The sequence below is a fragment of the Gopherus evgoodei genome, chromosome 7 (assembly GCF_007399415.2).
Source record: "Gopherus evgoodei ecotype Sinaloan lineage chromosome 7, rGopEvg1_v1.p, whole genome shotgun sequence".
NCBI classification, from domain to species: domain Eukaryota; kingdom Metazoa; phylum Chordata; order Testudines; family Testudinidae; genus Gopherus; species Gopherus evgoodei.
The window spans coordinates 33,870,250-33,885,582 of record NC_044328.1 but is presented as its reverse complement, the minus strand read 5'-3'; the positions used below and the strand labels follow the sequence as shown (position 1 = coordinate 33,885,582).

Here is a 15,333-nt window from a genome sequence, read left to right as displayed (position 1 = left end):
GAAGTCCTTTGCTGTCAGGACAGAAGCATGCATATAAATTTAATACTGTTTGTCCTTGGGTAGAGACAAAAGATTACTTGTATATCCTTAACATCTTGTCTCCACTAACATGAAATGATATTCCACTGTATTGCCTTCTTTTTAATCCTTTCCTCTCAACAGAATAGTAATGATAAATGTATAATTTTGAAAGGTTTTGCTCTGAAAAGAAAAATATAAAATATGCACACTGATTGCAGACTACGTACATTTCTTTTAGATCTTGCCTGCTTCATTGCAAAACATTATGCTGTTCAAAGTGGGTCTTTTGAGAAGCGTACTATAATTTTATAATTCTTAAAAAAAAAAGAAAAAAAAAAAGCTTTGAAAAACTCCTGCATTGGCTCTCCCTTTCCAAAGTTTCTCTAGATTAGCTGAGGTTTGATTTTGATGTATTTAATATAATTGTAGTTCCAAAGCTGAATGTCATACACAGTAAATGCTACTAGAAAAGCCTAACTGTGCATGATTCTGTGGATCTCTTTGATTCAGACCTCATAGTCTTCAGACACTTTGGTGGCCCAATCCTTACTCATGTAAGTAAACCTACTGAGTTCACTGTGATATTCCTATGAATAAGGAATATTTATATGAGTATGATTTGCAGGATCAAATCCTTTAAGAGTTTTCTAGGAAATTAACAACTATTCTGCATAAATCTTAAGTAAAATGTTGCACTTTAAGATTTGGATCTTTTTTATAGACCCAAATATTATTTTACTTGTTTCCTTTGATAAATTCAATATAATCTGTGTGTGTTTATATTTATATATTACAAAAAGTTATTTAATTCTGTGTTCATAATTATTTCATTAAATGTCTTCTGATTTGAGAAATGTTAAATAGAAAATATAGCAAAATAGAAATCTGAAATTAAGATCAGGTTTAATCCTGAAGAGTTTTATTTTAAAAGGTTCTCGATTTCATCTGAGATTTAATCATAGAACATGTATCGGTGATCTAACAAAATTCTAAAAGTAACATTTAAATGTTCATTATGGTTTGTATATAATAAAAATATTATGTACATGAATTATGCCACTCAAAAAGGCGCATTGTATGAATTTAATAGCCTTGCAGTGTTACATATGTTTTTCACTACAGCCAATTGAAATATACGTCTGCTAAAGTGAAGCCAATACTGTCTTTCTAACAGCAAGATAAGTACAGCAAGCCAGCATCAGGCAAAGTCTCCTTCATAAGGTACACATTAATATCAAGCATAAACTATATACAGTTTCAGATTATAAGGGTTAATAAAGAATGCTTCCAGATTACAGGGTGTAACCTTGTCCTTGTTGTTATGAAGCTGAAGTTATTTTTGCTGTATTTGTGCATTTTCTTAATTTTCTAAGACCATGAGAATTTTCAGTGTTTCTCTTTGTAATCATTCAAGACTGTGTTTGAGTCAAGTGGAATGTAATGTGACTGCGAGGCACGTGGTATTCCAGGAGAAGGAGGGAGGGACCTGTTCTGTGGGGAGGCTGCATTTTGATGAGTAAAAATCACACCATAGCGATCAGGCCATTTCTTCTATTCAGAAAGCTGGAATGTGGGCTGAGTTAAGGATGGTGCAGCCTTCCCTCTCACACCCTTTTCCCCCTTCCAAGGCACATGCATCATTAACCTTCTGAATACTTGAAATAAATAGAACAAAATATTTTCCTTACACTGAGAGTAACAGAGACTGTACAAATCTAACAAAGCAAGGCACATACCAAACCGTGTTAAGCCCTACAAGCCTCAATTATTTCTAAAGCTGTATAATATTTTCTACATGATTGTACTTGATAGATCCCCTCCCTTAATGAAACACTGGGAGAATTAATCTCAACTCTATAATGCCTTCTGTTTAAAAGCTTCCCAAATGTAATTATGTTTATGGATTGAGCATGAAATCCTTAAATCCAAATTATTAGCGGAGTAAGTTGTTTAAGGTGGTAGTGAAAATTGGAAAGTCTGCTGCTGAAATGTCTATTGTATTGTTTGATTTTACTGTGAATTTCAGTAAAAGGCTCACGGTGCAAGGTAGGGCAATATTATTTTACGGTTATTTAATGAGAAGTCACTAAAGACTTAAGGTTCAGTTATCCAACTTGCTTTCATTTAAATTGTTGCTGTCCTGTGCCCCTGTCTTATTGTTCTGTTTGTTAAGGGCTTGATTCTGGCACTCTGTTCCACAATGCAGATATATGAAAAAAAGTTAAAATTTTTGAGGATACCCACTCAAACAGTTGGATCTTGGACCCATGCAGAAAACATTAATTACCACTAATCAGATGTGAAATAATTTACATATGTAGTATTGTATAGGGATATAGTCAATAGGGATCTATCTGAATAGAGATCATTTGACAAAACTCTGGCTCCTCACTTGTCCCAAGGAGTAAGTGTGCAAATGGATTTGTAAAGATAATGATGAGACCAAAATTCAAAACGAACTCTCATCTCCCCCCGTGCTGCTGGAAAACAATTAAAACCACAGTTTATATCTGTTTTCAAAATCCTGACAACTAACCTCTGTTCTCCACAGCCTTCCTTAGTCTCTCAGTATCCCACATGCAGACACACTTTCCAAGCTGTAGAATGATGTTCAGCTTAGATGTGCATGCAAGAAGACACTGACCACCAGTTGAACCATATTACTGTTGATCAGGGGTCAGCAACCTTTCAGAAGTGCTGTGCCGAGTCTTCTTTTATTCACTCTAATTTAAGATTTCGCGTGCCGGTAATACATTCTAATGTTTTCAGAAGGTCTCTTTCTAGAAGTCTATAATATATAACTAAACTATTGTTGTATGTAAAGTAAATAAGGGTTTTTAAATGTTTAAGAAGCTTAATTTAAAGTTAAATTAAATGCAAAGCCCCCCGAGCCAGTGACCAGGGCCTGGGCAGTGTGAGTGCCACTGAAAATCAGCTCATGTGCCACTTCGGCCCCTGTGCCATAGGTTGCCTACCCCTGCTTTAGAATCTTCTCCCTAGGTAAGTACTGGTAAGAAGTTTATGCACTGAGCCAGGTTAGGTCTGATGAGGAAATTACTGAGGATTCCATCAGGACAAACAGAGTCATACTGCAGGAGAAAAAAACTCATTCAAGCCAATACAAGCTAAACATAGATCTGTTTATGAGAAATATGGATCTGATTTCCCTTTCCTCAAACCAGTTTCTCACAGAGATCTGTGAAAATTAAAGAACTTTGCTGTCCCGATTAAGGCCCCAGTTCAACCAATTATTTAAATGCATATTTAATTTTAACTTTAAGCCAATGGGACTTAAACACATGCTTAAGCGTTTTGCTGAATGGGAGCCCAACTGCTAGAACTTTCACAATGATGGAACTGAGACCTAAAGGTGGAGGTCAGAAACTGAGCACAACTCCATATGTTAAGTACAGGTTTACCCTCTGCACAAACAGATTTCAGTTTCAAAATGAGAGACAGTGAACAGCTGAAATGTTTCAGTGGGAGTTGCAGAATAGGGTCCTGGAAAGAGCTTGTTTTTATAGATATCATTATTTTCTATTTTATATAAAAGTCATGAGTAGTTCACATATAGGGCAGGACCTGTAATGTATTGAAGCAATCTACACATAACAGTGGGCACATACTGTATAAAATGTATTGATTTAAATTGCTGCCATTTCATGTGGAGGAGATTTGGCTGATCTATGGCTTTTGCTCTTTCATAATAATGCATAGCTCTACTCTTCTGTTAGTTGTAATTGACAATTAAGGAGTCAGTGACATTATTTTAATGTGAGTTTTTCATTCAAACTCTTCAATGTAGGTTGAAGGGAGTATTCAGGCTTAACGCTTAGGTGACCCTCTCAGGCAGAGCGCTTCCAAGCAGTCTAGGGATTGCTCATTAGACTTCATTACACCAGTTCTTTTCACTAAGAATGGATCCACAATATTTTAGTGCCAGTGAATATGAACAATGTGGTAGATGAAGTCAGAATTTGGTCTCTTCTGGCAACCTTAAACAAATCTCCCAGGCAGACTTGACAGTGAACAGAGTGAAGACGACACACAGGAAGCATCATGGCAATTCAGTAAACATTTAGTTTCTGAGACACTTAATAGGAACTACATTTTTAGATTGTTCAGCAAATAAAGAGTGGCATCTTGCCCAGGCATCACTCCCCAACACTTCCCTCCCCCTTTTTCTGATGTTAGGCAATTTAAATGCCTAAGTACCCAGGGCAGGAGCTAGGAAAGAATAATTCCCATTGTGGTCTTTGAACACAAAAACAAAAGAACCTACTGATCAAAGATTTGGGGTCTGCAGCCCAAACTTTGTCATGTGACCAGCCAGCTCTGTTTCCAACTGTCAAACTACAAGCTGGTCTGGAACTTCTTCACCATTTATGTGGAGCACTAGTTGCTTAGCAACAGCTTCCAGCAGTCATTTACATTGTTTTACATTTCATGGCCACTGAAGTTTCTTGGGGAAACTTTCTGTAGTTTAGCCATATCAAGTTTTTTTTTCCCCCAGTTGACTTCCACAGAATCTTGTCCCTAGCAATAGAATCTTGCACTGACATAAAAGTTCTAATTTCTTAAAGCATCATCTTCTGTCTTTCTCTATTAAGATATCAAAACATGATGCCCTTTCAATGCTTTGTTTCCATCCAGATACATATCTTGAAATGTATTGGAATGAAGTGAGCCTAGTTTAAGCAAAAGACAATGTTAGATATGAAACTTTGGGCAAGTTTCTCAAACTCTGAAGGAGGAAGATGTAATAGGGATGGGAGATGGGGAAAGTCCAGTGAAACCAATTTTGCCAAGTTATTATTAACAACATAGAGTGGCCTTAGGAATGTGAGTTTCTTTTGTATGTGACACTGCAATAAACTTTGTAGCCCCCAAGGATATTCAGGGTGCCAGTGTCCAGCAAATTACTCATAAATTTAGCTAGTAAATTATTTAAAATATTTGTATGCACACAACAATGTAATAAAATTCTGTATCTGATAAAATGATTGTAACTGTGGCTTCTTAAACTGTGTAGCAAAAATAACCCATTGCCTACCCACAATTAAATAGATAATTTAATTTCTACAGTTCATTTTTGTATGTTAGAGGGTTCTTCAAAAGAAGAAATGAGCCTTTATACACTGCATATAAGAAGAGCTCTTGCATTTTACCTAGACAGGACTAGGTCCTTTAGGGCTTCACCCAGATTTTTTTTCATCTCAATTGCAGAATGAACTAAAGGACAGGCAATTCCCACTCAAAGATGGTCCATATGGGCTGCTGGATGCATCTTAACCTTTTACAAAGCCTCAGGGGGTTTCTGTCTCTGAGAGTTATTGCTTACTCCACCAGGGGTCAAGCTACCTCTGTTGCCCTGCTGAGAAACATACCTATCTCAGATATCTGCAGAGCAGCCATCAGGTCTTCATTACACTCGTTCTACCAGCACTATGCTCTTGTGAATTCTTCCAGAGCTGAATCCACCTCATCAGTACCCTCCTCCATCATGGAGGTACTGCTCAGGAGTCTCCTGTTGGGGAGCACCCTAGCAACACTACTCAAAGAAGGAGCACTCACTCACCTTGTACGGTAACTGGAGTTCTTTGAGATTTGTTTCCCTGTAGGTGATCCACAACCTAACCTCCTTCCCCTCTGCCTTGGAGTCTCTTACTGGATTTTCATAGTTGAGAAGGAACTGGAGTGTTGGTGGTGAGTCCGCCCCCCCGTATGCCCTTGTAGCAGAGCTTGAAGGTGCCTAGGGCACAGTTGCAGACCCAAAGTCCCTGCTGATGAAAACTCTCTGATCCAGAGTGCACAGGTGTGAACAGACTGACATGGAGCAGCCACAGGGGGACACCTCTCAAAGAACTGTTGCTATTCAAGGTAAGTAACCTCTACTTTTCAGAAGCATTTGAACCTTTTAGAATCACTTCTGTTTCTATTTCAAGTCTTTTTTATCCTGCGACAAAAGGAATGTTAAGGAAATCTTGCAATCCCTCCTCATGTCCTTATCTAGAGTGATTTACACACTTTCATTTCTGGAAAATTTTAAAAGTTCATTGTGTGCAGATGTAAATCACTCCTTGGAACCAAAAATACCTCCTCTTAAAGCTGCCTCTGCCTTTTTTTGGCCTGCAAAAACTGTCTGTTTGGCAGAGAAAAAATAGGCCTGTTAGAAAATGTTATTTAAGTAGACTTGTAAAAAGAAGTAGCTACACATTTTGGTACATGTTTTCAGTAAGTAAATTCTTTAATTTCTGTGCTGTCTGACTTGGGAAGGAAGTGCACAAATTGAGGACTGTATTCAACAGAATATTAAGGAGCCTAAATCTTTTATCTTTGAAACCTATTCGGTGGAGATTCAGCCATTCTGTGGAACCATCTTTTATCTGGATCCACAGTTAGCTCCTGTGGAAAGTCGTTAAGGAATGAATATTCTATGTAGTACACTCCCTTCATATATCTCCCTCCCCCCCATCCTGATTTTAATGGAGGCTTCAGAGCAACTATATTTCACTAGGCTTAGCAGCTGGAAATCAGTGTTCAAATTCTGGTTTAGATCACCAGTGAAAACATTAGAGATGTTTACAACTTATAGCATTGCATGCCAAATACAGTTTACTGTTGTGTTGCTCAGCTATATTTAATGTTGTATTCTAATTTATCTTCTATTTTGTGGGATGGTCAAACTGCTGCACTCAGGAGTACTGTTTCAAGAACACACAAGGATTTTTTCCCTTACTACTTTCAACATAAGAATCTCCATACCAGATCAAACCAATGGTCCACATAGTCCAATATGCTGACTGACAGTAGCCAGTATCAGATGCTTTGGGGGAAAGTGCAAGAAACTACACAGGGGGCAATTATGGATTAACCTGCCCATTAAGGAAAGTTGTTTACTGAGCCCTGTCCACTTGTCATTGATTATGGCCTGAAAGTATGAAGATTTATATCAAGACACAATAAATTACCCCATATACAGTAACTGAATGTTCTCATTATCCAAATAACACCCAATTCTTTTTTAATCCTGCTAAACTTTTGGCCTTAAGTATTTTGTGGCAATGAGTTCCACATGCTATTTATTTCAAGTATTTCCTTTCATTAGTTTTAAACTGTTTGCTTTTCAATTTCATCTGCCATCCCCTTATTATTGTATTAGGTGCTCCTTTTTACCTTCTCTGTTCCATTTATTATTTTATATCATTCTGTCATGTGCCTCTTAATAGTTTCTCCTCTAAACTGAACAATTCCATTTTTACAGTTTGATTTCATAACTGTCTCGCTCTATGCATCTAACTATTCTTGTATCCCATCTTGGAATCCTTTCTATTTGTGCTATGTCTCTTTTCAGATAACATGCTCCACATTGAATGCAGTATTCCAGATAAGAGCATACAGTATTATTCATTTATGTAAAAGCATTATAATATTTTCAATAATTTCTATCCCATTCTGTATTCTTAATGACCACTGCTGCACAATGAGCAGAGGCTTTCATTATGCTGTCCACAAAGACACTGTGTCTTTCCCTATGTGTTTGTCTGTACTGCTTTGTAAACCTGGCTGCAGGCTCAGGTTTGAGACCAAACTTCCCTGTTATCTATACACACTCCTTTCTGACCTGGCTCAGCAAACCCTCAGACCTAAGTCCTAGGACCCACCTCAGGGAGATGGCATCTGAGCCTGAGTCTTAATGGGATTTGGGTCCAAACCCTGTCATTTTGCAGTGTGGATGCAGCTCAAACCTGAGTACCCAGACTCACATCTGGAGATTCCACCAATGTAATCCCAAAATTGCCTGGCCCTGTGTTTGTCCTTTGACCCCAAAACTTCCCACTTGATTCCCAGGAAACAGAAGTAACCCCGGTTGGTCCAAATATAGTTCAAATGCAGCTGCTTAGTGTTTCTCCTTTCCATGCGGACTGCATACCTGGAAATACATCTAGTAGTCTCTCATGTTAGCTATGGCCCATAGTACACAGGAGCCCCACACCAAACATGCTGCTACCAGACCAAGAGAACACACATGAATTCTGGTAAATCTCAGTTGTGAGGTGAGCAAATCAGAAAGAGTGCCAGAAATGATCAAGTGTATAAAGAAGTCTCAAAGAAGCTTGTGGCATTGGGCATGTACTGAACTGCTTATAAGTGCAGAGAGTGAGTCAAAGCAGGATTTAGAACTATGATCCTGAAACTGCTTCATGCTGAGTAGACCCCCATATGGAGAGACAGGACATCAGTGAGGCTCATGAATTTGCCCACATCAATGTGATTGGAGGACCAGAACCTAAATGACTGACTTGTTTATCTCTAAAATATCAAGCCCAGCCAATAAAAATAAACTACTTAAATAGTTCCAGTTGTAAAGACTGGATAATGCATTATTGATGTGAGAAAAGCATTTTCCTCTCCATTTAAATGTTCCTTTGTGTTAACTACAACACTCCCATTGATTTAAAAACTGAAACTCAAATCTCTAAACTGAGTTCACTTTTAGGAAACCTTTTCTCACCTGTTAGAAACAACAGCAACTGTTTGAAGTCAATCACAATCTTGCCACTGACTTAATCGAAACTCGATTGAGCCTATACATCTTCCCCTACCCCCAAAATAAGACCCCACTCTACATTCTTGTTCTTACTGACATCACAAAGAGGTTTAGGCAAGAAAGGAGCAAACTCTTCAAGGGCTTTTTGTTTAGTGTATTTTTTAGTATTTTATTATGATTTTTGAAACTGTCAGGGTCTATTTTAAGGTGGGTCATTTCCAATATTATTTTCATCTTTAGGGAATGTAGAAACTAGTTATTTGGGGAAGACATCAGCTGTCTTTCAGTCTTTATAGCTGCACTGAAAACATCCATCAGGTAAAATATATAAATAAGAACCTCAGCCAGCTGGTTATTGTCTCTTAATTTACATAGTACACTATATGAAAAAGGTTGGATTTTTTTTCAGCAGCATGTCGTAGCTTTTAAAAACCAAGAGCCATATTCTTCCAGCAATTGTACGTGAAATTCCTGTTGATTTTCATAGAAATTCTCTATTCAGTATGTAGCAATTCTGGTTTTCCTTTGATGGTTTCTATAATAAGATCAACATTTTGTTTACATTGCTCTTCTTTTTGATTATCCTATTAAAGCCAGAACATCACACTTTGCCATTATAAGTACAGGTCTTTGATTAAAAAAAAAAAATAAAATTGCCACACCTTTTGAAATGAGAAGAGAGGCAGTTAAAATCAACACCACCACATCTGTAAACACTTATGTACAAGAGTAACTTTACACATGCAAGTCCCTCTGAGTTCAATTCAGTGGGACCATTCATGTGCATAAGCAGCTGCAGGCTTGGGCCCTAGATTTATATCTACAAAAATCAACATAACTAGTATATGGACCTGATTCGACAACCCCTCTCTCTTTCTTTTTTCTTGCCAGCAGTCCTATTAAGGTACTGAGGAAAGGCTAGTTACATGGTTGAGGGTTTCCATGGCAGCCACACAATCACACATGAATATGAGACTAAATATAAGTGAGGTGAGGCCATAAGTAACTGAAGTGTAATAACTGACACTTTCCTGAGGAAAAACAGGTGTGAACTGGGTCAATGGAGACAACTGTTTCAATTTATTTTCTGAAAACTGATGCAAATGGTGCTGCAGAAGTGCTATGAAAAGGTGAGTGGGGGGTGTCACCTTTGAAAGAATACCAACCAAAGAGACTTAAATAATAAACTAAGGAAAAAGTACCTAAATTATGACTCAGAGGAGTGTATTTTAATGCATATTAACTGAAAAATGTTTCATTTGCATGGGTGGAGGAAAAGAGAGCATGTTCCCAGGGCACCTAGAGAAAGTAGATCCCTTTCAGTGTTTCTCAGCATTCCACAATGCAGGACACAAGAAACAGAGAAAGCAATAGCTTACAGTGACAGCCTCTATAGCCACATAAATATTGACTGTTGTTTTGCTGGAGCTTTTCACAATAGACTAGAAAAGAAACTAAGTCTTGTATGAATGGCTAGCTTCAGTAGGATGAAAGGTTTGCACAATATTCTCAAAGGGGGGTATAATTTCACTGTTGCCCCAGTGCTGTGTAGGCGTCCTGCCACCTCGGAAAGTCTTTCAAGATCTCATGGCCCTTATCCACCTTCAGGGAATCATGTTAACAGCCAGTTAATGTAAGGCACTGCTTCCTCAACTCCTCAGTTGGTCCTGCCGGGTTCAGTTGTGGCATCACAACCACAAGCAGGCTGGGGCAAGTGAGAGATCACACACACACTGCTGTAAAAGAGTTGCATCTTTATTAATGTTGCACCCATCAGCATCTGCAATACAACTCACTGGCACACGTTTGGTCCTGGTGAACAAGGGAAAGCCCTTTCCCAGCGAGTAATCGCGAGTCACAATACAGAAAATCTAGGCGTTAACTACCGGAGCGTAGGCCATGGGGCGCATGTCATCCCCCAGAGCAGAAACCTCCGAAACAGCAGCGCAGACTACACGCGGCATGATGCTTGTTTAGTGTGGAAGGAAGGACTGGTCAGTCATGTTAGCCAATAACTCCCCGTGCAAAGGCCTGGCCACAGCTCCCGCCGTGCCCCGGGCTTAGCAGCGGCTGTATGGTTAGTACCAATGAGTAAGTTATACCCCTCCCCCCACCCGGGTGTCCCACGGCTGCACGCTCCTACCCCCAGCTCCGCTCCGCCCCACCCACCCGCCTGGGCCCGACCCTTCCCCCCCTTTCCTCGCCCCCCACCGCCGCCCTGTGCCCTCAGCCGTTCCAGAAGTTGACGAAGAAGCTGCAGAGCGAGTGCCACCGCTCCGCACAGTAGGTCTCGGCCAGGTCCTCGCTCAGCTCCGTGGGCGGCTCCGGGTTCCCCCCAGCCGTGGGCGGCCGCCGCTCGGGGGGCACCGGGGAGCCGGGACCCCCTTTCCTCTTGCCCGCCTTGCCCCGCTTCTCCGGGGCACCAGCGTGTGCCCCGCTGCTCATCGCCTTGGCGCCGGGGGCCCCGGGCTGCTGCAGTGTAGGCGCCTGCTGGACACTGCCCTGGCCCTTGGCGTTGCCTCTGGCGGGGCCCCCGGCGGCCCCAGGCGCCGCAGGGCTGGGGCTGAGGGGTGCTAAGCGCAGCTGCGCCTCGGGCGGCCCCTTCTTGCTACTGCAGAGCCGGGCTTTGAGCGGGCTGCCATCCTGGCAGGGGTGGCGCTTCCGGCGCAGCTTGCCCAGGATCTGCTTCCAGTACTGGCGGCTCTTGGCGCCGTAGGCAGCGCAGCGCTCCGGCTGGCCCCGGTACGCGCACCGGAGCCCCTCGCTGCCGCCCTCTCCAGGCGCCTGGCAACTCAGCTGCAGCTCGGTGGCCTCCTCCCCTCGGACCAGCTGCCAGCTGCACACATGCTGCTCCCGGGTAGAGAACTGCCCGGCTTGCGCCCAGGGCGCGGGGCGCTCCGCATTCTCACCAGCTCCTCGGGCCTGCCTGCTGGCGGCGCCCCCCAGGCAGCCCAGGAGCAGGAGGCTCAGTGGAAGGGCTCCGGAGACCCTCATCTCATTAGGTCAGTGGAGCTGCTGCGGCTGCCTTTTGTCGTGCAAGTGCAGCAGGGATGGAGAGTCCCGGCGAAGGAGCGAGGGGCCCTCGGCATCCCCCGAGCCCTAGAGAGACAGACAGGGCGCACACTTAGCAGGGAGCATGCAGCATAGCGACACAGCCACAGGCATGGCTAATTATTATTAATATGCATCTCTCATCAAGCACACGCGCATCAGCATTGGACATGCCCCACTAGATCACTGTTATTATTTATGAAGCATTTATAACGCCTTTATTAACCGTATCTGAAAGGTTGCTGAGACAGCACCTTCCGTAATAATAGACATTAATACTTGTCATGAATATAGCTGTTTACTTCATATCTTCCTGCAAACATTAATTCATTAGTGCTCCCTAAATCCTAATCAAATATAAGACCAAGGGATGTGCTGCTCTTAGTCTTTGTCAGAAAGGGTCATTCACTAATCGGCACTGTTAATCACAGAAGTCACCACATCTCTGCACTCTCCACAGATGGGTGGTTTTACTATAAACAGTTTCTGTTCCTGAGGTATTCACTTGCGGTTTTATTACACAAACTTGAAATCTATATACTGAAGATAGATAATGCCATCATTTGCAATAACCAAACTCTGCTTTGTTTTTGCTTTGACATATTATGCTATGCAGATTGGTTCTTAGAACACCATCAACGATCGACAAAGATTTTTCTCTACAATATTGTTTTCCTGCTTTATGCTCTCTCTTTTTCCTTACATAGCTAAAGCAAGTTAACAACCGCTTCACTGCATTCTAAACTTCTCTTTGCTGTATTCCCCAGTGCAAAATAAATTCTCTAAATTAGTTAAGAGTCCAAGTCTTAACAAACAGAAAGATGTTTGTAAATATGGATACAAGGCCACTGGCAGCATGATTGGAGAACAAATCTCTTTCTAATTCTAGCATCAAAGATAATGTGTGGCCAGAGTTCACTAACAAACTCACCTCAAAACAAAACTTCCTCACAAAATCAGATCCTGTTTTCCTTCTTTGGTTAAACTTACCGTGCACTGCGTGAGGTGAAGTAGTCTATTAGAAAAGTGTGTGAGTCTGCATGTAGGATTAGTCTGTGTTAGAAGGGTGTATGGAGCATGAATGTATTATCAATAGCACAGGAGTGGCTACCCCAGGCTATGCTCCTCCCCAGCCTGGTGCATGCAAACACACACATACACCCACCCAAAGAGAGAGAGAGAGAGAGAGAGGGAGTCCTTAAAACAGAACTTCTTTGACATAATGTTTACACTATTCCACTCAATGATAAACCTATATTCTGCATGGTTTATAAGGCAGGGTGTTTATTTAATCAAATGCTGTTCACTTGTTTGGTTTGGTAGTGGGTTATTGACTCTTGTTTTATTTGCTTTGAGGAAACTTCAAAATAATGTTAAATAAATTATTCTTAGGGCTTGTTTACACCTGGAAATTTACTGATATAGCTATTTCAGAATAATTACTCTGGAATAATTTCTCATGTGGACACTCCTATTTTAGAATAAGAATTTGGTGACTGAAAGTGGATTTTGAAAGTGGATTAAGCTAAATCTGAAGAAGGCACTTCTATTCCAGAATAAGAGTGTCCACATAGGGAGTTGTTCTGGTACAACGATTATTGCGCTCTGTCGACATCAGGGTGAATCTTGCCCATTTTAATTAAACTCATATCTTTTATAAACACTCCTTTATTTAATTTGACTGAAAGTGTCTGCCCCTGAATATTTAAGCACTGGGATAGAATATAAAATACGTATCCTGTGCAAAACAACTATAATGACAATGCCAGTCTAAGCCAGCCTGGATCTATATAACAAATCAATCTCCAACCCAGACAATCACATTTGGAAAAAAAAATACTCCACTCTTTCTAGAAGCAAGAGCAACCCCATGCCACTCAGTCCTCCATGTATGTCTGAGTGAGCAGAAGGGCTACTAGAATATATATTAGCAACAATTTCTCTATTCTCAAGACTTTAGATACTTTTTGAAATTTATACATTTGACTGGTGAAATGTAAATTTTCTCAGAATAAAATAGTATGTGTCAAGATATCTCAGAATGTTTTTCCTACATGTGCTTTTGCAATTTCTTCTTTAATTTTGGACTGTGATAGGGTGCTGTGAGCAGTTACAAACAGAGCCCATTTTGGGAGCCAGCACCCTGGTCACTTAGAACACACAGGACACTAGGTGTAGTTAGAGTAGGAAGGCATTAAGTTGCGTGATTGAGTTTGGAAGGTCAGAGTGCATCTACATAGGGATTAAAACAAAACTGATTAGCCTAGGTCAGCTCATGGGGTGAAAAACTGAGGGTTAAAAAATTGCTGTGTAGACATTTGGGTTCAGGCAGGACCCTGTAAAGATGGAGGGTCCTAGAGCTTGGGGTCCTGCCTGAGCCCAACCAGCTATACTGCAGTTTTTAGCCATTAAGCCCAAGACCCATGAGTCTGAGTCAGCAGACCTCGCCCAGCTGGGGCTGTAGGTCTCTTTGTCCCTGTGTAGATGTTCCCTTAGAGGGGAACACTTGCACCTGTAGGGAGTATAATGAGCTGATTATCTCAGTAGCTGGATAGGTTGCAGGAAAAAAACAAGCTGTATGAAAGACTGAGCCAGGGAGCAGGAAAGGGTCCCTGTAACCATGTTACATTGTACCTGGAATTTAATGCAAGAAATAATAATAGTAAAGATACATGGTACAGTGAGTGTGCTGTATAATCACCAAAAGGGTTTCTAGGGTTGGAGGGAAAAGCTGTGTGTGTGTGTATATATATATATATATATATTGTGGTAGCACCTAGGAGCCCTAGTAATGGACCTGTCCACCATGATGCTGGAACTGTACAAACAGAACAAAAAGCTCCTCCCCCAAAGTACTTACATAAAGAATAATCTAATACTTGTTCTTCCAGCTAGTATTTTCTTCTGTATTAGTACTAATACTTCTAGACCAGTTATCAGTAGCTGCCATGACTGAAAATATAATTTATGGTCCTGTTCCTGTATTTTTTGTGTATTCAAAACTCTAGTTAACTTCAGCTGGAAGTCCTATTAGAATTCCAGATATACAAACAAGGTATGGTCTGAACTAGTGTTTTTGCCTGATTTACAAATAGCTATAGTATGAATTAAAGGAGTCTCACATTCACATCTATATTATAAATTCTGTACAAAAATGTATTAGATCTGTAAGCATATCCAAAGAGCTTGTCGTGATATCAAGGTGCTGTACATGAGTTACAGAAAATCAGTATGATTAGGTTAGAAGTGACAGGCAATTTTGCATTCTGCTCTTTGGTTAATCATTGGCTTCTGTTTTGGAGTGTGCTACCACATTTTCTTCTACTTCAGTTGGTTAGTGAATGTTTTGAAGAGCTGGGACTTTATCTTGTTTTCTGTGAAGCACATTATTGTTGACACTGAACAACAAGTGCATAAAATAGAATAGCACAGCATTTTTTTGGAGATGTCAGTGGTCTAGAACTCTCATTGATATCTTTTGGGAGTTCTCCTTGGCTTTAGGCTAGCTGTTGAGAAGGCTCATCTGCAAACTCCCTTGAGTTCAAACCTGGTTTCTGTTAGTCCAAGTCCACTAAATGATCATCAGTATTAGAAAGAGAGGCAGTCTTTGAGATATCTGGGTCCTATTCCATTGAGGGCCTAGTAGATGAGTATCTGAAATTGACATGGATCTAGTAGTAAGTAGAGAACCAGTGCAGTTTGTGCAGAGA

At 40.8% G+C, this 15,333-nt stretch overlaps 1 protein-coding gene across 2 annotated transcripts; it reads right to left on the bottom strand.

Moving 5' to 3' along the window:
- Positions 1 to 10,774: 10,774 nt before the first annotated feature.
- On the bottom strand, positions 10,775 to 12,695 carry FGFBP3 (fibroblast growth factor binding protein 3). 2 transcript variants are annotated; one of them, XM_030569709.1, is made up of 2 exons: positions 12,614 to 12,695; positions 10,775 to 11,671 (listed from the first exon to the last, which is right to left on the bottom strand). In XM_030569709.1, the coding sequence occupies exon 2, from the start codon at positions 11,564 to 11,566 to the stop codon at positions 10,799 to 10,801; it is 768 nt and encodes a 255-aa protein (XP_030425569.1). In that variant the 5' UTR covers positions 11,567 to 11,671; positions 12,614 to 12,695; the 3' UTR covers positions 10,775 to 10,798. The 2 variants fall into 2 exon arrangements, with proteins under 2 accessions (XP_030425569.1, XP_030425570.1); XM_030569710.1 differs by having other exon boundaries at positions 12,555 to 12,639.
- Positions 12,696 to 15,333: the final 2,638 nt, after the last annotated feature.

What these genes read in the sequence shown, in the direction of transcription:
- FGFBP3 (XM_030569709.1), bottom strand. Translation starts at nt 11,566, where the DNA reads ATGAGGGTCTCCGGAGCCCTTCCACTGAGCCTCCTGCTCCTGGGCTGC.